The following is a 22,314-nucleotide window of genomic DNA, read 5'->3' as shown; positions in this document are numbered from 1 at the left end:
TCAGCAAGAACCCTTTGCTGCTGTGAATGTCCGTGCTGCTATATTTCAGGATCAGGCTCTAAATGTACAAATGGATCTGAGAAGATTTCCAATCATGTTTCTACTAGATTTACAGTTTGTTTTCATGTCGTCTGACTCAGAAGGTGGAGCAAGTGGAGCTTACAAGGAGTAAGTGCTGATATAGAAGAAGAGTTGTGTTTTAATGAAGCTATTTAGTTAACCAATAATTGTATTGCATGCTGGCATTAAAATGTTTCATTTGACTGATTTAATTAATTTGTTTGTTTGTTTTCTTCCAGACTGAGTGGCTGTAACCTCTCAGAGAGAAGCTGTGTTGCTCTGTCCTCAGTTCTCAACTCCCAGTCCTCTAGTCTGAAAGAGCTGGACCTGAGTAACAATGACCTGTGGGATTCAGGGGTGAAGCTTCTGTCTGCTGCACTGCAGAGTCCACATTGTACACTGGAAACTCTCAGGTCAGGATCCAAACATATCATTAAATGATATATTGTATAAACAACCAAGCTTTATAGAATTGGCAGGTGAACTTTTCTTTATCTTTTGATTGCTTTGGAGATTCTTAATTACTGTCTGAAGATTTTTTTTACAGTCACATATTTTGGTTTAATGGTAAAACAGAATTATTGTTCAGTTCAATGAGCAGGTAGCTGTGAGAGTCATAATAATGAGGTATATTTGTATTAAAGATGACTAAACTTGAACAGTAGCTGTGTGAGTTACTTTGTTTACTTATGTGTGCTGATGTTGTGAGTAATTTAAAGCTGAAGTAAACTTGTAATGAGTTTAATAGTTTCTGAAGCAAGTGTACTTGGAGATATTTATGTGTTTACTAAAGTCCAGGAGCAGGAGGCTGTGTGTAGCATAGAGGAACCCAGACCTCAGCTTTGTCTCCTGGTTTCTGTTGCTGCTGTTACAGTTTCCCCTCATCGTTCCTTCAACAGTCTCCTCACTGTAACAAATCAAAGTGTTACTGTATAGATTCTCGTCTGAATGCTGCCATGTGCTATTAAAACTGAAAGCGATGTTTCATACACCCACGTGGTTCAGTCACACAGTAACTGATGGTAAATACTGTTTGTGTTGAGCACATCGTACAGGTCAGCTGCTCCACACAGATCTCAGGTTTACATGCTGGAACAGTTTGTGATCATGAAGGATAAACCTCACTTCCTCTTTGTTTCATACAGATGTGACATGAACAATAACACATTCATGAAATCCTTTTAGGAACACAAACACTATTGTAGCTGGAGAATATATTTGAATGTAGGATAATGTAGGGGATCATAAACAACAGTAATAACTAGGGATGGGTATTGTTTAGGTTTTATCCGATACCGGTGCCAAACCGGTACTTTTGAAACAGTGCCGGTGCTTAAACAGTGCTCAAACCGGTGCTTAAAGAATGGAGAACACAAACTTTGTCCAAAAACCTCTCATGTTCAGCTGTTTTTTTGGTAAAAAGATAACAATATTAGCCTTTTCTGCAGCTATGGGGCATGTATGGTATCACTCTTGATTGGAAGCAGTGCTTAAACAATGGAAAAAACACAAACTTTGTCCAAAAACCTCTCATGTTTAACTGTTTTCCACTTTTTCTTTGGTCATTTTAGCCTTTTTGGCCAGGGTGAAGGGAGTATCTGCCATCAAACAAGAAGACAGCTGCATGTAGCTATGATGATGTTTGCTAGTTCACCTTACATGCATTAATGTAATAACGTGGTTAGCCTACTCAAATTACATACGAACAACATTAAGCTACTCACGCAGAGATGAACGGCTGCTGCTGCCATCATCATCCGTCATCATTTCTGCTACAATGGCAGGGCTAGGGGCCAGGACTCTCCTCTTCGGGTTTTTGGGGGATGTTGCTCCGGGTCCGATAACAGGCACCACACCTGCAGTAGATGCGCTCACCATTTGGGTTGGTAGCTGCATGTTGATTGATGAAGTCATTTTCTTCTTCCTCCATTTCTGCCTTATTAACATCAGATTAAAAGCTGCACAGAAACAGGCACTGGACATGTTTAGCCTAGCTTAGTACAAGGACTGGACATGGGGGAAACGGCTCTCATCACTGGATCAAACCATGAAAACAAATCTGACGTAAAGTTTTGTTCAAGTGAACTGTGGAGGTGTCCAATGTTCCCTCTAAGCTGATATGGGATGAAATGTCTGTCACATATTTGAGCTTAGTGTAGTTTCATTTCTGCACAATTTAAAAACAACCAAAACTTTGTTCTGTCTTTTCTTATGTTATACTGTAGACTTTCTTTGATATTGTGTCCAAAAGGAGCAGCTTTTACTTTGAAGGGGAGCCGTCTCTGTTTCCTCTTCAGGTTGGATGATGGAAGAAAATTAGTGTGTGATGTTCTTTCAATGCTGCACTTTGTAGACGCTCCCTGAGCACTGGTCTCAAAGCCAGCTGCACATAGCGACCAGTGTTGTTAGTACAAGTCAGAAGATGACTTGTTGGAATGAAAATTAACTTGTAGTTTGTCTGCTTTAATAATGTGAAAAAGGTGTTGGACTTCAAATATGTCCATTTCTTTCACACTTCACCTTTAAAAGTGAAGCCTTGTGGTTCCTGGAAGGAAAAACAGGACTTTTTCATGTTTTTATGATAAATGTATGACTTTAATGTGAAACATTAAGAGTTTTTTCTCTTGTTGTGTTTGTTTGAAGCTGCTTCCTGTTGGCTTCAGCTGTTTGGAGTTTCCATTTTCTAAACTTCTACATTCTGAACCTTCTTCAGCTCTGAACAGATGATGAAACACTGAATGATTTCAAGCTCACACTTTGTCTAATAAACTTACATCTTTCATTCTTTATACAGATTGGAGAGCTGTGGTTTGTCAAAGATCAGCTGTGATTATCTGGCAGCAGCACTGAAGTCCAACCCCTCCCATCTGAGAAGGCTGGACCTGAGTAACAACAACAAGCTGCAGGATTCAGGAGTGAAGCATCTGTGTGGTTTCCTGGAGAGTCCGGGATGTGGACTTGAAACTCTGAGGTCAGTCACCATGTTTTAGTTGTGCTGAGATGAATATGATGTGAAAGTTGTGCTGACACTGTGGATCAGTAGGCCCACACACCTCTATACAGGAAGTCTGGTTCTACTCTTTGTAGAACTTCTGATACCTGATCCTTCTGAGTCTGACTCAGTAGATAATGCAGAGTTCTGAGCTGATGTGGGTGAGCGGACTCAGGCAGCCTGACAGAGTTGATGTCCAGGTCTTCCCTGCTTGTCCTGATATACATAAACATGAGTATCCTTGCAGGTCAGATCTCATCAGTCACACCTGTTAGTGCAGCTCTCCTCTAGATTGTAGTGCTTGTTAAACTAGGATGATTTTAAGAGCCTGGACCGCAGACTCCAAGGGAAGATATGACTTGGAAAGACTAAACCAACCTATTAGAGGTGTTCGCACTAACATAGATAAATACTCAGATTTACATCTTTATTTTCTCCCAAAGGGTTGAAAAGTGAATGTGCACAGGGAGGTTGGTGGTGAGACGGGCACTTTCAGCACTGTAGATGTGTTCCAGCTCAGTGTTCATGGAAATAATCCGGAGAGCAGGATTCCTTGATGAATGTCACATCTTCTTAAAGTTATAATCCACAGGGAAAACTGTGAAACTGTCGATCTGATATCTACTCAGCCAATCAGGTGTTTACATGCCCTTCACTGATCTTCAGCCCCACCTTATTATCAGTTTCTCTCTTTTACATCTGAATTATCTTCACTTCACATTTCAGTCAGTTCAGATTTCATTAGCACGTTCACTTTAGCATAATCCATTTTAATCCAAACACCTTTCTCTTTAAACTCTGTTTGTCAGTCACAGTATATCCAGTACAATCCTCTTTTTCACTGCGTCACACACATTCAGAGATCAGAGTGTCCTGTGTGTGCTCTCATTCACTCACACTCACTCTCATATGGCTGAAGTCTGTTTGTACACAGGCTGTCAGCTGGCCTGAGTTAGGCCTGTCTCTAAAATCATTATTTTATTACTTTTATTCTGATTCATCAAAGCCAAACTCAAACATTTTTATATTTACTGATAATTAACAGTCAGTACATTCAGATATGAATCCTAATTCAGTATTTAACATATTATCACAGATGAACTGCACAGGAGATCTCCTTTATGAAGAAACTGTGAAAGTTTGTCCAACAGTGGGAAACATTTCAGAGAACATCTCAGAGAATATCTGTGAAGCAGAAACTAAACATAATAATAGAAGAAAAGCCAAATAATGATCCAAATCCTGCTCTGAGACTATCAGACAGTAAAGGCTTCCAAAGACTGCTCACCTCTCAGACTTACTTAAAGATGCTGGTGCTGTCCACAGATCAGCTGACCTGCTGGGTCTCCATGATCAGCTTTGTTTCTTGGAGATAAAGGCTGAAGCCTTTAGAGCTTCAGTTCTCCAGAGCAGCAGGATGTCTGAGGTCTGCAGAAACACAAAAACACAGCAGCTAAAAATAGTTGTTCAAAGAAAACGAGGTGGGAGCTGCTGATTCCTGAGCTTTGATACTGGATTAGCTTCAGTAGTTATTCCAATCACTGCTGTAGGAGCTACATTTAGTCACAGCTGACTGTCTTCTTTGAACAATCACAATGACTACTGTTCTAAAAAACAAGCACACAAAGAACCAATGAGAGTGAAGAACAGGATAAAGAGCTCCTGTGATGGTGGCAAAGAAATGAGCAGCAGACGGCCGTCTACATGTTGTAGTGGTTTACAGTCACCAGGGGGCGCCGTCACGGCCACGCAGTCAGTGGGCTGCTCTGCTTGTGCTGTTGTTGGTGAAGCTGATGTGAAAGCGAATGTGAAAAAACAATGAAAAGTGTCCACTGCAGCCTCCATCTGAGCTTGTGATGTTCTTCTTCTTTGATCCTCCATGTTTGTGCTGAACGCTGCTGTCGCTCTCTTCCCTGTTCCCGCCCACTTTCTAACCAATCAGCATTGGATTGGAGTGTGCACAGCGTAGTCCACACTGATCTTTGTTGTGAGTGCGTGGACTCGTCTGCAGAACATTTCCAGTACAATAACCAGCTGTGCATGCGCCTCAAGCAGCAGCTTCAAGCTCACCTCAAAGAAGTTTAACAGGAAGGACGACTCGTCCATCACGCGTCCAGCTGTGACCGTGTCCACATCAGAGTGTCGCCGAGGCTTAATGCTAACACGCACACATGAAGCTAATACCACCACGAGCAGCTGCTCAGTGGATTTGGAGGAGAAATGTCTGCAGCTTCTCACAGGCAGTATGCAGAATGTGGATCTCCACAAAGACTGTGGAGACCTCGTCCCAGACTCAAAATCAACACTTGTCTGCACAAAACTTCTCACAAGTTCCCGTCACAAGTGTCTTCTAAGTGAAGTTACCAGGTTCAGGTCCAGCTCTGTTTATCTGGGACTGCAGTAGATGAGTGATCCATCCTCACAAAGCAACACAGACACCAGATATGCAAACACAGCATCATACAACACAACCAAGAGATCCAAAGAATTATCTCTGCATTTCTGTGGCTGATGCTGCTGGAACGAAGCTGTTTGAAACCTTGTTGTTCTGCACTTTGGGACCTGGGGCCTGTGCTTCGTACCGCGCTAAGTGAGTTAGCTGGATTAGATTGTTGACGATTTCGCGTGATCCTGGATCGTTCGGTTCCCCGAAGCCCATCCGGGACTTGCTGTCATAGCAACAGAGCCGTAAGCGTAAACCTGCTGGGGAGCAGGTTTACTTTATGTAAACAGGATTAGATCGTGGCCACGCAGGTATGTCCGCGTCATTCATACGAAAGCAACAGCGATATTCCACCACTGTTTCACCATAAATAAATAACATCAATGTAACTAAAGATAATGCAGCACTTGATCCTTTTATTGATGTCACACAGATACATACAGGTCATTTCCTAAAAAAGGGAAATGTACTATTAACATTCTATTACATGTATGTGATTATTACAGATGTAATTCATATTTCAGAGTAGTAATTGTAAATTACTTCGTGTAATCAAGATGAGAGACCACGGCTATAAAAGCGAAGGTGGATTTGGGAAGTCTGTCGCAGTCATATCCTGTCCGTTTACGCGAGCAACCCATTGCGGAAGGTGCAAGATTGATAAGGAGAGTCCTCAGAATTCAGCGTATATTGCGGGACAGACAGGATCCTTTAGCTCAGCGCGACAGTGTGCTCATAGAGAGATATCGATTTTCCCGTGAGGGTATTATTCACTTAACCAACTTGTTGACGAGGGGGTGCAGGACCACCACCTGTCTTTTTTTTTGCTCTGCCCTTTTCTTGGTTGCTGTTATGAACAAACAAACAGAGTATTCCAGGGTCTCTTTCCAAGGGACGACAAGCAATATAAGTGATAAATATTACCATTCTGTAGAATATTCTTATATTTCACTTTTACTTGTTCCCATGTTCTAGTGGGTCCTGTTGTGGCTCTAATGTGAAAGGGGATATAATATAACATATTATAATATAATATAATGTAATATAATATTGGATAATATGGTGTGATATGATAAATCTACCCTACCGCCTACTGGTGTTGGCCAGAGGGGCCGATGGCGCAATATGGCAGCCTGGCTTCTGTCAGTCTGCCCCAGGGCAGCTGTGGCTACAACCGTAGCTTGCCTCCACCAGTGTGAGAGTGAATGAATAGTGGTATTGTAAAGCGCTTTGGGTGCCTTGAAAAGCGCTATATAAATCCACTCCATTATTATTGTTATTATTGGATTACTTACGAGTTTGATTTGTCAGCAACTTTCTGCCAGCCCTCTCTCCTTGCTTTTGCAGCCTTTGCAGTGTTCCCTTGCGTTTTAATTAAACTCTGAAACTCCTGAAATCCCTCACTCAAGAGTTCTTGCTCTGCTGCCGAAAAATACCGAGCGCGCTCCTTCGCCATTTTCGCCAACCAATCAGCGGGTTGCCGATCACTGTTTCTGCTATCGATGCGTATCCCCTTTTACGGCACCCAGTGATCGCACATTACTTCATCCAGCTGTACTAATCGTCAACAGCAGGTGTGTTCGGGGAACCGGATTAGCGAGCTCACGGTTAGCGCGATGATTTGATCTTGGATGTTTCATTTGATCTTGGATGTAGTAAGCGACGTACGAAGCACAGGGCCCAGAAGAGGAACCTGAACCTCTGTGCACAGGGTTCAACTCTGAGGATTCCTGTTCAGTTTTTTTTTTCATTTCACACAGCAAAACTTGAGAACTTTATGATAAATGTACAACTTCAATGTGAAAAATTCATTTTATTCTCTTGTCTGTTTGAAGCTGCTTCCTGTTGACTTCAGCTGCTTCTAGTTTCCGTTTTCTAAACTTCTACATTCTGAACCTTCTTCAGCTCTGAACAGATGATGAAACACTGAATGATTTCAAGCTCACACTTTGTCTAATAAACTTACATCTTTCATTTTTTTATTCAGATTGAAGGACTGTGATTTGTCAGAGATCGGCTGTGATTATCTGGCATCAGCACTGAAGTCCAACCCCTCCCATCTGAGAGAGCTGGACCTGAGTAACAACAAAAAGCTGCAGGATTCAGGAGTGAAGCATCTGTGTGGTTTCCTGGAGAGTCCAGGATGTGGACTTGAAACCCTGAGGTCAGTCACCATGTTTTAGTTGTGCTGAGATGAATATGATGTGAAAGTTGTGCTGACACTGTGGATCAGTAGGCCCACACACCTCTATACAGGAAGTCTGGTTCTACTCTTTGTAGAACTTCTGATACCTGATCCTTCTGAGTCTGACTCAGTAGATAATGCAGAGTTCTGAGCTGATGTGGGTGAGCGGACTCAGGCAGCCTGACAGAGTTGATGTCCAGGTCTTCCCTGCTTGTCCTGATATACATAAACATGAGTATCCTTGCAGGTCAGATCTCATCAGTCACACCTGTTAGTGCAGCTCTCCTCTAGATTGTAGTGCTTGTTAAACTAGGATGATTTTAAGAGCCTGGACCGCAGACTCCAAGGGAAGATATGACTTGGAAAGACTAAACCAACCTATTAGAGGTGTTCGCACTAACATAGATAAATACTCAGATTTACATCTTTATTTTCTCCCAAAGGGTTGAAAAGTGAATGTGCACAGGGAGGTTGGTGGTGAGACGGGCACTTTCAGCACTGTAGATGTGTTCCAGCTCAGTGTTCATGGAAATAATCCGGAGAGCAGGATTCCTTGATGAATGTCACATCTTCTTAAAGTTATAATCCACAGGGAAAACTGTGAAACTGTCGATCTGATATCTACTCAGCCAATCAGGTGTTTACATGCCCTTCACTGATCTTCAGCCCCACCTTATTATCAGTTTCTCTCTTTTACATCTGAATTATCTTCACTTCACATTTCAGTCAGTTCAGATTTCATTAGCACGTTCACTTTAGCATAATCCATTTTAATCCAAACACCTTTCTCTTTAAACTCTGTTTGTCAGTCACAGTATATCCAGTACAATCCTCTTTTTCACTGCGTCACACACATTCAGAGATCAGAGTGTCCTGTGTGTGCTCTCATTCACTCACACTCACTCTCATATGGCTGAAGTCTGTTTGTACACAGGCTGTCAGCTGGCCTGAGTTAGGCCTGTCTCTAAAATCATTATTTTATTACTTTTATTCTGATTCATCAAAGCCAAACTCAAACATTTTTATATTTACTGATAATTAACAGTCAGTACATTCAGATATGAATCCTAATTCAGTATTTAACATATTATCACAGATGAACTGCACAGGAGATCTCCTTTATGAAGAAACTGTGAAAGTTTGTCCAACAGTGGGAAACATTTCAGAGAACATCTCAGAGAATATCTGTGAAGCAGAAACTAAACATAATAATAGAAGAAAAGCCAAATAATGATCCAAATCCTGCTCTGAGACTATCAGACAGTAAAGGCTTCCAAAGACTGCTCACCTCTCAGACTTACTTAAAGATGCTGGTGCTGTCCACAGATCAGCTGACCTGCTGGGTCTCCATGATCAGCTTTGTTTCTTGGAGATAAAGGCTGAAGCCTTTAGAGCTTCAGTTCTCCAGAGCAGCAGGATGTCTGAGGTCTGCAGAAACACAAAAACACAGCAGCTAAAAATAGTTGTTCAAAGAAAACGAGGTGGGAGCTGCTGATTCCTGAGCTTTGATACTGGATTAGCTTCAGTAGTTATTCCAATCACTGCTGTAGGAGCTACATTTAGTCACAGCTGACTGTCTTCTTTGAACAATCACAATGACTACTGTTCTAAAAAACAAGCACACAAAGAACCAATGAGAGTGAAGAACAGGATAAAGAGCTCCTGTGATGGTGGCAAAGAAATGAGCAGCAGACGGCCGTCTACATGTTGTAGTGGTTTACAGTCACCAGGGGGCGCCGTCACGGCCACGCAGTCAGTGGGCTGCTCTGCTTGTGCTGTTGTTGGTGAAGCTGATGTGAAAGCGAATGTGAAAAAACAATGAAAAGTGTCCACTGCAGCCTCCATCTGAGCTTGTGATGTTCTTCTTCTTTGATCCTCCATGTTTGTGCTGAACGCTGCTGTCGCTCTCTTCCCTGTTCCCGCCCACTTTCTAACCAATCAGCATTGGATTGGAGTGTGCACAGCGTAGTCCACACTGATCTTTGTTGTGAGTGCGTGGACTCGTCTGCAGAACATTTCCAGTACAATAACCAGCTGTGCATGCGCCTCAAGCAGCAGCTTCAAGCTCACCTCAAAGAAGTTTAACAGGAAGGACGACTCGTCCATCACGCGTCCAGCTGTGACCGTGTCCACATCAGAGTGTCGCCGAGGCTTAATGCTAACACGCACACATGAAGCTAATACCACCACGAGCAGCTGCTCAGTGGATTTGGAGGAGAAATGTCTGCAGCTTCTCACAGGCAGTATGCAGAATGTGGATCTCCACAAAGACTGTGGAGACCTCGTCCCAGACTCAAAATCAACACTTGTCTGCACAAAACTTCTCACAAGTTCCCGTCACAAGTGTCTTCTAAGTGAAGTTACCAGGTTCAGGTCCAGCTCTGTTTATCTGGGACTGCAGTAGATGAGTGATCCATCCTCACAAAGCAACACAGACACCAGATATGCAAACACAGCATCATACAACACAACCAAGAGATCCAAAGAATTATCTCTGCATTTCTGTGGCTGATGCTGCTGGAACGAAGCTGTTTGAAACCTTGTTGTTCTGCACTTTGGGACCTGGGGCCTGTGCTTCGTACCGCGCTAAGTGAGTTAGCTGGATTAGATTGTTGACGATTTCGCGTGATCCTGGATCGTTCGGTTCCCCGAAGCCCATCCGGGACTTGCTGTCATAGCAACAGAGCCGTAAGCGTAAACCTGCTGGGGAGCAGGTTTACTTTATGTAAACAGGATTAGATCGTGGCCACGCAGGTATGTCCGCGTCATTCATACGAAAGCAACAGCGATATTCCACCACTGTTTCACCATAAACAAATAACATCAATGTAACTAAAGATAATGCAGCACTTGATCCTTTTATTGATTTCACACAGATACATACAGGTCATTCCCTAAAAAAGGGAAATGTACTATTAACATTCTATTACATGTATGTGATTATTACAGATGTAATTCATATTTCAGAGTAGTAATTGTAAATTACTTCGTGTAATCAAGATGAGAGACCACGGCTATAAAAGCGAAGGTGGATTTGGGAAGTCTGTCGCAGTCATATCCTGTCCGTTTACGCGAGCAACCCATTGCGGAAGGTGCAAGATTGATAAGGAGAGTCCTCAGAATTCAGCGTATATTGCGGGACAGACAGGATCCTTTAGCTCAGCGCGACAGTGTGCTCATAGAGAGATATCGATTTTCCCGTGAGGGTATTATTCACTTAACCAACTTGTTGACGAGGGGGTGCAGGACCACCACCTGTCTTTTTTTTTGCTCTGCCCTTTTCTTGGTTGCTGTTATGAACAAACAAACAGAGTATTCCAGGGTCTCTTTCCAAGGGACGACAAGCAATATAAGTGATAAATATTACCATTCTGTAGAATATTCTTATATTTCACTTTTACTTGTTCCCATGTTCTAGTGGGTCCTGTTGTGGCTCTAATGTGAAAGGGGATATAATATAACATATTATAATATAATATAATGTAATATAATATTGGATAATATGGTGTGATATGATAAATCTACCCTACCGCCTACTGGTGTTGGCCAGAGGGGCCGATGGCGCAATATGGCAGCCTGGCTTCTGTCAGTCTGCCCCAGGGCAGCTGTGGCTACAACCGTAGCTTGCCTCCACCAGTGTGAGAGTGAATGAATAGTGGTATTGTAAAGCGCTTTGGGTGCCTTGAAAAGCGCTATATAAATCCACTCCATTATTATTGTTATTATTGGATTACTTACGAGTTTGATTTGTCAGCAACTTTCTGCCAGCCCTCTCTCCTTGCTTTTGCAGCCTTTGCAGTGTTCCCTTGCGTTTTAATTAAACTCTGAAACTCCTGAAATCCCTCACTCAAGAGTTCTTGCTCTGCTGCCGAAAAATACCGAGCGCGCTCCTTCGCCATTTTCGCCAACCAATCAGCGGGTTGCCGATCACTGTTTCTGCTATCGATGCGTATCCCCTTTTACGGCACCCAGTGATCGCACATTACTTCATCCAGCTGTACTAATCGTCAACAGCAGGTGTGTTCGGGGAACCGGATTAGCGAGCTCACGGTTAGCGCGATGATTTGATCTTGGATGTTTCATTTGATCTTGGATGTAGTAAGCGACGTACGAAGCACAGGGCCCAGAAGAGGAACCTGAACCTCTGTGCACAGGGTTCAACTCTGAGGATTCCTGTTCAGTTTTTTTTTTCATTTCACACAGCAAAACTTGAGAACTTTATGATAAATGTACAACTTCAATGTGAAAAATTCATTTTATTCTCTTGTCTGTTTGAAGCTGCTTCCTGTTGACTTCAGCTGCTTCTAGTTTCCGTTTTCTAAACTTCTACATTCTGAACCTTCTTCAGCTCTGAACAGATGATGAAACACTGAATGATTTCAAGCTCACACTTTGTCTAATAAACTTACATCTTTCATTTTTTTATTCAGATTGAAGGACTGTGATTTGTCAGAGATCGGCTGTGATTATCTGGCATCAGCACTGAAGTCCAACCCCTCCCATCTGAGAGAGCTGGACCTGAGTAACAACAAAAAGCTGCAGGATTCAGGAGTGAAGCATCTGTGTGGTTTCCTGGAGAGTCCAGGATGTGGACTTGAAACCCTGAGGTCAGTCACCATGTTTTAGTTGTGCTGAGATGAATATGATGTGAAAGTTGTGCTGACACTGTGGATCAGTAGGCCCACACACCTCTATACAGGAAGTCTGGTTCTACTCTTTGTAGAACTTCTGATACCTGATCCTTCTGAGTCTGACTCAGTAGATAATGCAGAGTTCTGAGCTGATGTGGGTGAGCGGACTCAGGCAGCCTGACAGAGTTGATGTCCAGGTCTTCCCTGCTTGTCCTGATATACATAAACATGAGTATCCTTGCAGGTCAGATCTCATCAGTCACACCTGTTAGTGCAGCTCTCCTCTAGATTGTAGTGCTTGTTAAACTAGGATGATTTTAAGAGCCTGGACCGCAGACTCCAAGGGAAGATATGACTTGGAAAGACTAAACCAACCTATTAGAGGTGTTCGCACTAACATAGATAAATACTCAGATTTACATCTTTATTTTCTCCCAAAGGGTTGAAAAGTGAATGTGCACAGGGAGGTTGGTGGTGAGACGGGCACTTTCAGCACTGTAGATGTGTTCCAGCTCAGTGTTCATGGAAATAATCCGGAGAGCAGGATTCCTTGATGAATGTCACATCTTCTTAAAGTTATAATCCACAGGGAAAACTGTGAAACTGTCGATCTGATATCTACTCAGCCAATCAGGTGTTTACATGCCCTTCACTGATCTTCAGCCCCACCTTATTATCAGTTTCTCTCTTTTACATCTGAATTATCTTCACTTCACATTTCAGTCAGTTCAGATTTCATTAGCACGTTCACTTTAGCATAATCCATTTTAATCTAAACACCTTTCTCTTTAAACTCTGTTTGTCAGTCACAGTATATCCAGTACAATCCTCTTTTTCACTGCGTCACACACATTCAGAGATCAGAGTGTCCTGTGTGTGCTCTCATTCACTCACACTCACTCTCATATGGCTGAAGTCTGTTTGTACACAGGCTGTCAGCTGGCCTGAGTTAGGCCTGTCTCTAAAATCATTATTTTATTACTTTTATTCTGATTCATCAAAGCCAAACTCAAACATTTTTATATTTACTGATAATTAACAGTCAGTACATTCAGATATGAATCCTAATTCAGTATTTAACATATTATCACAGATGAACTGCACAGGAGATCTCCTTTATGAAGAAACTGTGAAAGTTTGTCCAACAGTGGGAAACATTTCAGAGAACATCTCAGAGAATATCTGTGAAGCAGAAACTAAACATAATAATAGAAGAAAAGCCAAATAATGATCCAAATCCTGCTCTGAGACTATCAGACAGTAAAGGCTTCCAAAGACTGCTCACCTCTCAGACTTACTTAAAGATGCTGGTGCTGTCCACAGATCAGCTGACCTGCTGGGTCTCCATGATCAGCTTTGTTTCTTGGAGATAAAGGCTGAAGCCTTTAGAGCTTCAGTTCTCCAGAGCAGCAGGATGTCTGAGGTCTGCAGAAACACAAAAACACAGCAGCTAAAAATAGTTGTTCAAAGAAAACGAGGTGGGAGCTGCTGATTCCTGAGCTTTGATACTGGATTAGCTTCAGTAGTTATTCCAATCACTGCTGTAGGAGCTACATTTAGTCACAGCTGACTGTCTTCTTTGAACAATCACAATGACTACTGTTCTAAAAAACAAGCACACAAAGAACCAATGAGAGTGAAGAACAGGATAAAGAGCTCCTGTGATGGTGGCAAAGAAATGAGCAGCAGACGGCCGTCTACATGTTGTAGTGGTTTACAGTCACCAGGGGGCGCCGTCACGGCCACGCAGTCAGTGGGCTGCTCTGCTTGTGCTGTTGTTGGTGAAGCTGATGTGAAAGCGAATGTGAAAAAACAATGAAAAGTGTCCACTGCAGCCTCCATCTGAGCTTGTGATGTTCTTCTTCTTTGATCCTCCATGTTTGTGCTGAACGCTGCTGTCGCTCTCTTCCCTGTTCCCGCCCACTTTCTAACCAATCAGCATTGGATTGGAGTGTGCACAGCGTAGTCCACACTGATCTTTGTTGTGAGTGCGTGGACTCGTCTGCAGAACATTTCCAGTACAATAACCAGCTGTGCATGCGCCTCAAGCAGCAGCTTCAAGCTCACCTCAAAGAAGTTTAACAGGAAGGACGACTCGTCCATCACGCGTCCAGCTGTGACCGTGTCCACATCAGAGTGTCGCCGAGGCTTAATGCTAACACGCACACATGAAGCTAATACCACCACGAGCAGCTGCTCAGTGGATTTGGAGGAGAAATGTCTGCAGCTTCTCACAGGCAGTATGCAGAATGTGGATCTCCACAAAGACTGTGGAGACCTCGTCCCAGACTCAAAATCAACACTTGTCTGCACAAAACTTCTCACAAGTTCCCGTCACAAGTGTCTTCTAAGTGAAGTTACCAGGTTCAGGTCCAGCTCTGTTTATCTGGGACTGCAGTAGATGAGTGATCCATCCTCACAAAGCAACACAGACACCAGATATGCAAACACAGCATCATACAACACAACCAAGAGATCCAAAGAATTATCTCTGCATTTCTGTGGCTGATGCTGCTGGAACGAAGCTGTTTGAAACCTTGTTGTTCTGCACTTTGGGACCTGGGGCCTGTGCTTCGTACCGCGCTACACTGAAAAAAATATGTTGTTGGATTTACTTAATTCAATGGTGGACATTTGTTGCACACAGATGTTTTGCTTTGGCAGCAACTTAAACAATTGAGTTAAATTAACACAATTTATTCATGTTCAATAAACCTGTGCAATTTGTGTTGATAAAATGTGACTTAAACATGTTTTGATGAAGTAATTTGAGCTCTTGAAATATTTTAATCCTTCACAATTTTCTCACTTTATCCCAACACCATTCAATAACTTTTACCCAATACTACTTGGTCACTTAAATACTGCATGTTATCTTCAAATTACATTTTGCTATTATATTCTAGTATCAAATACACAATTTTCAAATGGAGGCCTTATAACAGATTATATTGTCCTCTTCCAAGATGGTTGCTGGCATCCACCAGTAACCTTTCAAAACAAAATGTCTAATTTCACTGCATTGACAGTAGGTAAAGAATTAAACTGACATTACTCCACTACTGAATCTACATAAATCAACAGTTAAATAATGTCAGTTCTTCCGTGTTCTCTGGAATCAATCACAGCAAAGAAATTAGACTCTTTCTTTTGAAAAATGTTGGGAAAGAACAAATCAAAACATTCTATTTAAGGCCTCTGACGTCAAGATTCAGTTAAACAACAATTATAACTAAACAATTTGAGGTAATGTTAGTTTCCATTAACATTAAATTGGGTTACTGAATTGGCAAACACCTTCCTATCAACATTACCCATTTTACCCCAATAACTAAAGAAATTAGCACTTGCAGGTCAAAACCTTTATTCAAGAGATGCAAAAATAACATTGATACAGTGACTGTCAAAAATTACAGCACTGATCATACTGTGACATCTTGGTTCAAAACAGCACACTTAGAAATATTCAACGTTCTTTACTTCAACTGAATGAAACTGAAAATACCATTTCACACGGCCCATATGGGATATTTAGACTGCATAACTGTTCATGCTACATCTCTTCACTAGTAAAAGAAAGAAAAAATACAAAGAGAAATTTAAAAATGCTGCCAAACAGAGAACTTGTACAGAGTAAAAGGAAAAACAAACAACAACAACAACAAAAAAACGGCTCGTCCTCATGGCAGTTGCAGTGTATATAAAAATGAACCCTGCGATCTGTTCCTGGAATTGAGCTTCAAAAATGCAGCAGAACAAGTGTGAGATTTAAATGTCTTCTCACCTAGAGCTGGTCACCTCACATGCATAACAGTGAGCTTTCATTGCAGGAGCAGTTTTGTCTTAGTTGTGAACTTTTCTTGAGAGCTGAGTTGCTTCCAACTCCATTACCACCCTTTGAATCACCTCAAAAGTGTAGCAGAGTTGTGATGGGTAACTCATATTGAAGGAATAAAAAAGGTCCAAACAGCATGGCTACTGCAAAGGTCACGTTATCCAGATCTTGAAGAACTACTATACTCTCGATGATGATGCCAACATCAGAAAAGTCATTGCCTGGTGCATCCTCTGGAGACAGATGTTCATTGTGGTTTTCTCAATCTGTGCAGTGGCCTCAGTCAAGTCCTGGTTAAACACAAAACATTTTTTTAAGATTCCCTTTTAAACTCATCTCTTTTGAATCTACCAGTTCTAATGTTAGAGTAATTTAAACCAATGCAAGCAACATAGTAAATAGCTATAGCCAAAGAGTGGCCTGCCATGCTGCCATTCATGGTCTAACAGAGTTTCTAAGAGAGGGTGAAAAACATAATTTTACATTCGTTTTTGTTAGAAAGACACCGGCCCATCAGAAATCCAGGTTTTGTCACTCAGAAGATGTTAGAATTTAGACTTTCAGCCCCACAATTTGGTTAGCTGTTGGTCTTTTTTTTTTTTTCAAACAAAAGCTAATGTAAATATTGGTGGGATTTTCCTTTGTTCACTAGAATGACAAATTTAAAGTTTTTTCACACTGATGTGACCCCTAATACAGGGGTGGGGCCTCAAGGGCCGGCGGCCGAGTTCACTACCAGGCCTCATGTGAACTTCAAATTATTAAAGAGGACTACTGGTCCTAACCAGTCCAATGAGGATCAAGTGGATAACTAAATGCATTTTTAAATGTTGCAAAGCCACAATCTACTCATAAAACACTCACCATGAACTCCTGCACCAAGATGTTGCAATTGTCTTTCACACAGATGCGGAGCACTTTGATGAGGGACTCCCTTCGAGCATTAATGTCATCCTAAAGTATTATAACAAAGAAAACAGAGATTTGTGAACTTTTCAGTAGCACAGAAGAAAATGATCCCAGACAAAAACTTAAACCAGTCAACATGCAACACCAGCATCTACAAAGCAATATCAAAAGTTCCTGTTTGACATCAACTTTATGGATATATAGTTTCCAGAACATTTATTTTTTTTAAAAGATCAATTTTTCTCAGTGGGCCAGTAAATGCATGACGAAAATTATGGCATCCTTTCGGTGGAATCAGTACTCACAGGTAATAGTTGACTGTTTCAATGGATGCAGCATAAAAATCTTTTACTGACCTAATGCAATACATATACACTTTGTAGTTAAAGAATTTTAAAGTTCTTACTGTCATTATGGCAGCTACATCCTTTAGCTTTGTGCCCTGTTCCCCCGATCACTTTGCAAACACTTTCAGCAGACTGTCAGAGAGAAACTCAGCTCCGTCAGAAACCTTGACTGTAAAGGCATGGTTGGGATGCACTGGAATGCTGCATTTCATCTAAAATGACATAAAATTATTTTGAAATAACAGCAGGCACTGTGCTTGGTTAATCAGTAATGTTTTGTTGAATAAAAACTGTGTTTCCAGATCTTATGGGATTAAAAAAATCCAAAGATGTTTATTTCTGATTTGCAACCCAAGAACCCACAAATTACAACCTCATTTTAGTTCAAGTGTGCATTAATGTGAGTCCAGTAATCACCTTTCTGACAATACATACAGGTATAAGTTAAACCTATGGCAGATTTTGGATTTCTCAGTTGTATTAATAGGGTGGTCTATTTGAGTATGCATGCACCTAATAATTATAAAAAACCTATTATAATTAAGTTACAGAAACCTTAAGCGAAAATAGAATATACTTTCTTACCATAACACCTTGAACCCACAATCCATCAGCTGACTCCTGGTGAAATGCAGAATAGATGTGGTCTCTCAATGTGCATCAACAAAAACAAAAACAAAAACAAAAGGACAGCAGGTGAGGGCAGGAGGGGTAGGGATGTAAGCTAGCATAATACCGCTGATGATATTAGCTAAAGCTGTTCAATGTCCAAAATCTCACTAACACCACGGTGCAGTAAATACACAATGTAACTGAAGAGTCAGTTGACAAATCTATTCACACAGAAAACCAAATTATGTTATGAGTGCCTCGCAATTAGGTTTAATGTGATATTACGGCTCTTGTGCCAAAGACAAATTCAAATGAAAAAGCGCCAATTCTTTGACAACAGATAAAACAGCAAATAAGCTAACGGCTCTTTTTTAGCATGTTACATGGCGGCACTTTAGACGTTTAACTACATTTGGCTGAAATATGGTAAATATTAATTCAAAAAATCAAGACATACCAAAAAACGTAGAGTTGGCTGCTCGACTTGACTGAGATGGATGCATTTTTTAAACCACGATCCAAAGCCCGCGAGATGAAATCACGCGTGGTTTCACGAGATTTAACGTTGCTATCTTATTGACTTACTTCACCTGAACATGATATGAACAATTTAATACACCCTTTCTGCATATCATGTCGTTTTTACACTATATAGTTACATTTATCTTTAAAACATGAGGCAATTGTGTTAAATACATGCAAGATGCTTACATAAATCCAAGAGATGGCCAGTCCCTTTTTTTCAGTGTAAGTGAGTTAGCTGGATTAGATTGTTGACGATTTCGCGTGATCCTGGATCGTTCGGTTCCCCGAAGCCCATCCGGGACTTGCTGTCATAGCAACAGAGCCGTAAGCGTAAACCTGCTGGGGAGCAGGTTTACTTTATGTAAACAGGATTAGATCGTGGCCACGCAGGTATGTCCGCGTCATTCATACGAAAGCAACAGCGATATTCCACCACTGTTTCACCATAAATAAATAACATCAATGTAACTAAAGATAATGCAGCACTTGATCCTTTTATTGATTTCACACAGATACATACAGGTCATTCCCTAAAAAAGGGAAATGTACTATTAACATTCTATTACATGTATGTGATTATTACAGATGTAATTCATATTTCAGAGTAGTAATTGTAAATTACTTCGTGTAATCAAGATGAGAGACCACGGCTATAAAAGCGAAGGTGGATTTGGGAAGTCTGTCGCAGTCATATCCTGTCCGTTTACGCGAGCAACCCATTGCGGAAGGTGCAAGATTGATAAGGAGAGTCCTCAGAATTCAGCGTATATTGCGGGACAGACAGGATCCTTTAGCTCAGCGCGACAGTGTGCTCATAGAGAGATATCGATTTTCCCGTGAGGGTATTATTCACTTAACCAACTTGTTGACGAGGGGGTGCAGGACCACCACCTGTCTTTTTTTTTGCTCTGCCCTTTTCTTGGTTGCTGTTATGAACAAACAAACAGAGTATTCCAGGGTCTCTTTCCAAGGGACGACAAGCAATATAAGTGATAAATATTACCATTCTGTAGAATATTCTTATATTTCACTTTTACTTGTTCCCATGTTCTAGTGGGTCCTGTTGTGGCTCTAATGTGAAAGGGGATATAATATAACATATTATAATATAATATAATGTAATATAATATTGGATAATATGGTGTGATATGATAAATCTACCCTACCGCCTACTGGTGTTGGCCAGAGGGGCCGATGGCGCAATATGGCAGCCTGGCTTCTGTCAGTCTGCCCCAGGGCAGCTGTGGCTACAACCGTAGCTTGCCTCCACCAGTGTGAGAGTGAATGAATAGTGGTATTGTAAAGCGCTTTGGGTGCCTTGAAAAGCGCTATATAAATCCACTCCATTATTATTGTTATTATTGGATTACTTACGAGTTTGATTTGTCAGCAACTTTCTGCCAGCCCTCTCTCCTTGCTTTTGCAGCCTTTGCAGTGTTCCCTTGCGTTTTAATTAAACTCTGAAACTCCTGAAATCCCTCACTCAAGAGTTCTTGCTCTGCTGCCGAAAAATACCGAGCGCGCTCCTTCGCCATTTTCGCCAACCAATCAGCGGGTTGCCGATCACTGTTTCTGCTATCGATGCGTATCCCCTTTTACGGCACCCAGTGATCGCACATTACTTCATCCAGCTGTACTAATCGTCAACAGCAGGTGTGTTCGGGGAACCGGATTAGCGAGCTCACGGTTAGCGCGATGATTTGATCTTGGATGTTTCATTTGATCTTGGATGTAGTAAGCGACGTACGAAGCACAGGGCCCAGAAGAGGAACCTGAACCTCTGTGCACAGGGTTCAACTCTGAGGATTCCTGTTCAGTTTTTTTTTTCATTTCACACAGCAAAACTTGAGAACTTTATGATAAATGTACAACTTCAATGTGAAAAATTCATTTTATTCTCTTGTCTGTTTGAAGCTGCTTCCTGTTGACTTCAGCTGCTTCTAGTTTCCGTTTTCTAAACTTCTACATTCTGAACCTTCTTCAGCTCTGAACAGATGATGAAACACTGAATGATTTCAAGCTCACACTTTGTCTAATAAACTTACATCTTTCATTTTTTTATTCAGATTGAAGGACTGTGATTTGTCAGAGATCGGCTGTGATTATCTGGCATCAGCACTGAAGTCCAACCCCTCCCATCTGAGAGAGCTGGACCTGAGTAACAACAAAAAGCTGCAGGATTCAGGAGTGAAGCATCTGTGTGGTTTCCTGGAGAGTCCAGGATGTGGACTTGAAACCCTGAGGTCAGTCACCATGTTTTAGTTGTGCTGAGATGAATATGATGTGAAAGTTGTGCTGACACTGTGGATCAGTAGGCCCACACACCTCTATACAGGAAGTCTGGTTCTACTCTTTGTAGAACTTCTGATACCTGATCCTTCTGAGTCTGACTCAGTAGATAATGCAGAGTTCTGAGCTGATGTGGGTGAGCGGACTCAGGCAGCCTGACAGAGTTGATGTCCAGGTCTTCCCTGCTTGTCCTGATATACATAAACATGAGTATCCTTGCAGGTCAGATCTCATCAGTCACACCTGTTAGTGCAGCTCTCCTCTAGATTGTAGTGCTTGTTAAACTAGGATGATTTTAAGAGCCTGGACCGCAGACTCCAAGGGAAGATATGACTTGGAAAGACTAAACCAACCTATTAGAGGTGTTCGCACTAACATAGATAAATACTCAGATTTACATCTTTATTTTCTCCCAAAGGGTTGAAAAGTGAATGTGCACAGGGAGGTTGGTGGTGAGACGGGCACTTTCAGCACTGTAGATGTGTTCCAGCTCAGTGTTCATGGAAATAATCCGGAGAGCAGGATTCCTTGATGAATGTCACATCTTCTTAAAGTTATAATCCACAGGGAAAACTGTGAAACTGTCGATCTGATATCTACTCAGCCAATCAGGTGTTTACATGCCCTTCACTGATCTTCAGCCCCACCTTATTATCAGTTTCTCTCTTTTACATCTGAATTATCTTCACTTCACATTTCAGTCAGTTCAGATTTCATTAGCACGTTCACTTTAGCATAATCCATTTTAATCTAAACACCTTTCTCTTTAAACTCTGTTTGTCAGTCACAGTATATCCAGTACAATCCTCTTTTTCACTGCGTCACACACATTCAGAGATCAGTGTCCTGTGTGTGCTCTCATTCACTCACACTCACTCTCATATGGCTGAAGTCTGTTTGTACACAGGCTGTCAGCTGGCCTGAGTTAGGCCTGTCTCTAAAATCATTATTTTATTACTTTTATTCTGATTCATCAAAGCCAAACTCAAACATTTTTATATTTACTGATTATGTTCTCATCAGTAATTAACAGTCAGTACATTCAGATATGAATCATAATTCAGTGTTTAACATATTATCACAGATGGACTCCACAGGAGATCTCCTTTATGAAGAAACTGTGAAAGTTTGTCCAACAGTGGGAAACATTTCAGAGAACATCTCAGAGAATTTCTGTGAAGCAGAAACTAAACACAATAATAGAAGAAAAGCCAAAAAATGATCCAAATCCTGCTCTGAGACTATCAGACAGTAAAGGCTTCCAAAGACTGCTCACCTCTCAGACTTACTTAAAGATGCTGGTGCTGTCCACAGATCAGCTGACCTGCTGGGTCTCCATGATCAGCTTTGTTTCTTGGAGATAAAGGCTGAAGCCTTTAGAGCTTCAGTTCTCCAGAGCAGCAGGATGTCTGAGGTCTGCAGAAACACAAAAACACAGCAGCTAAAAATAGTTGTTCAAAGAAAACGAGGTGGGAGCTGCTGATTC

At 41.5% G+C, this 22,314-nt stretch overlaps 1 protein-coding gene and 1 long non-coding RNA gene across 2 annotated transcripts in view; one reads left to right on the top strand and one right to left on the bottom strand.

The window, feature by feature from the left end:
• The window catches only part of LOC143416073 (NACHT, LRR and PYD domains-containing protein 3-like), a 28,964-nt gene extending 8,163 nt beyond the window's left edge, over positions 1–20,801 (top strand). The window contains exons 3-7 of the mRNA XM_076881447.1: positions 300–473; positions 2,855–3,031; positions 7,483–7,659; positions 12,111–12,287; positions 20,606–20,801. Of these exons, the coding sequence (XP_076737562.1) occupies positions 300–473; positions 2,855–3,031; positions 7,483–7,659; positions 12,111–12,287; positions 20,606–20,801 (901 nt within the window). The remainder of the gene's footprint in view (positions 1–299; positions 474–2,854; positions 3,032–7,482; positions 7,660–12,110; positions 12,288–20,605) is intronic.
• On the bottom strand, positions 15,659–18,754 carry LOC143415891 (uncharacterized). Its single transcript, XR_013096314.1, has 4 exons — positions 17,988–18,754; positions 17,462–17,614; positions 17,011–17,100; positions 15,659–16,436 (listed from the first exon to the last, which is right to left on the bottom strand). It is a non-coding gene; the product is annotated as an uncharacterized LOC143415891 (long non-coding RNA).
• Positions 20,802–22,314: the final 1,513 nt, after the last annotated feature.

This window comes from Maylandia zebra, unplaced genomic scaffold (genome assembly GCF_041146795.1).
Source record: "Maylandia zebra isolate NMK-2024a unplaced genomic scaffold, Mzebra_GT3a scaffold11, whole genome shotgun sequence".
In the NCBI taxonomy this organism is placed as follows: Eukaryota; Metazoa; Chordata; class Actinopteri; order Cichliformes; family Cichlidae; genus Maylandia; species Maylandia zebra.
This window is presented reverse-complemented; position numbering and strand designations above follow the sequence as displayed.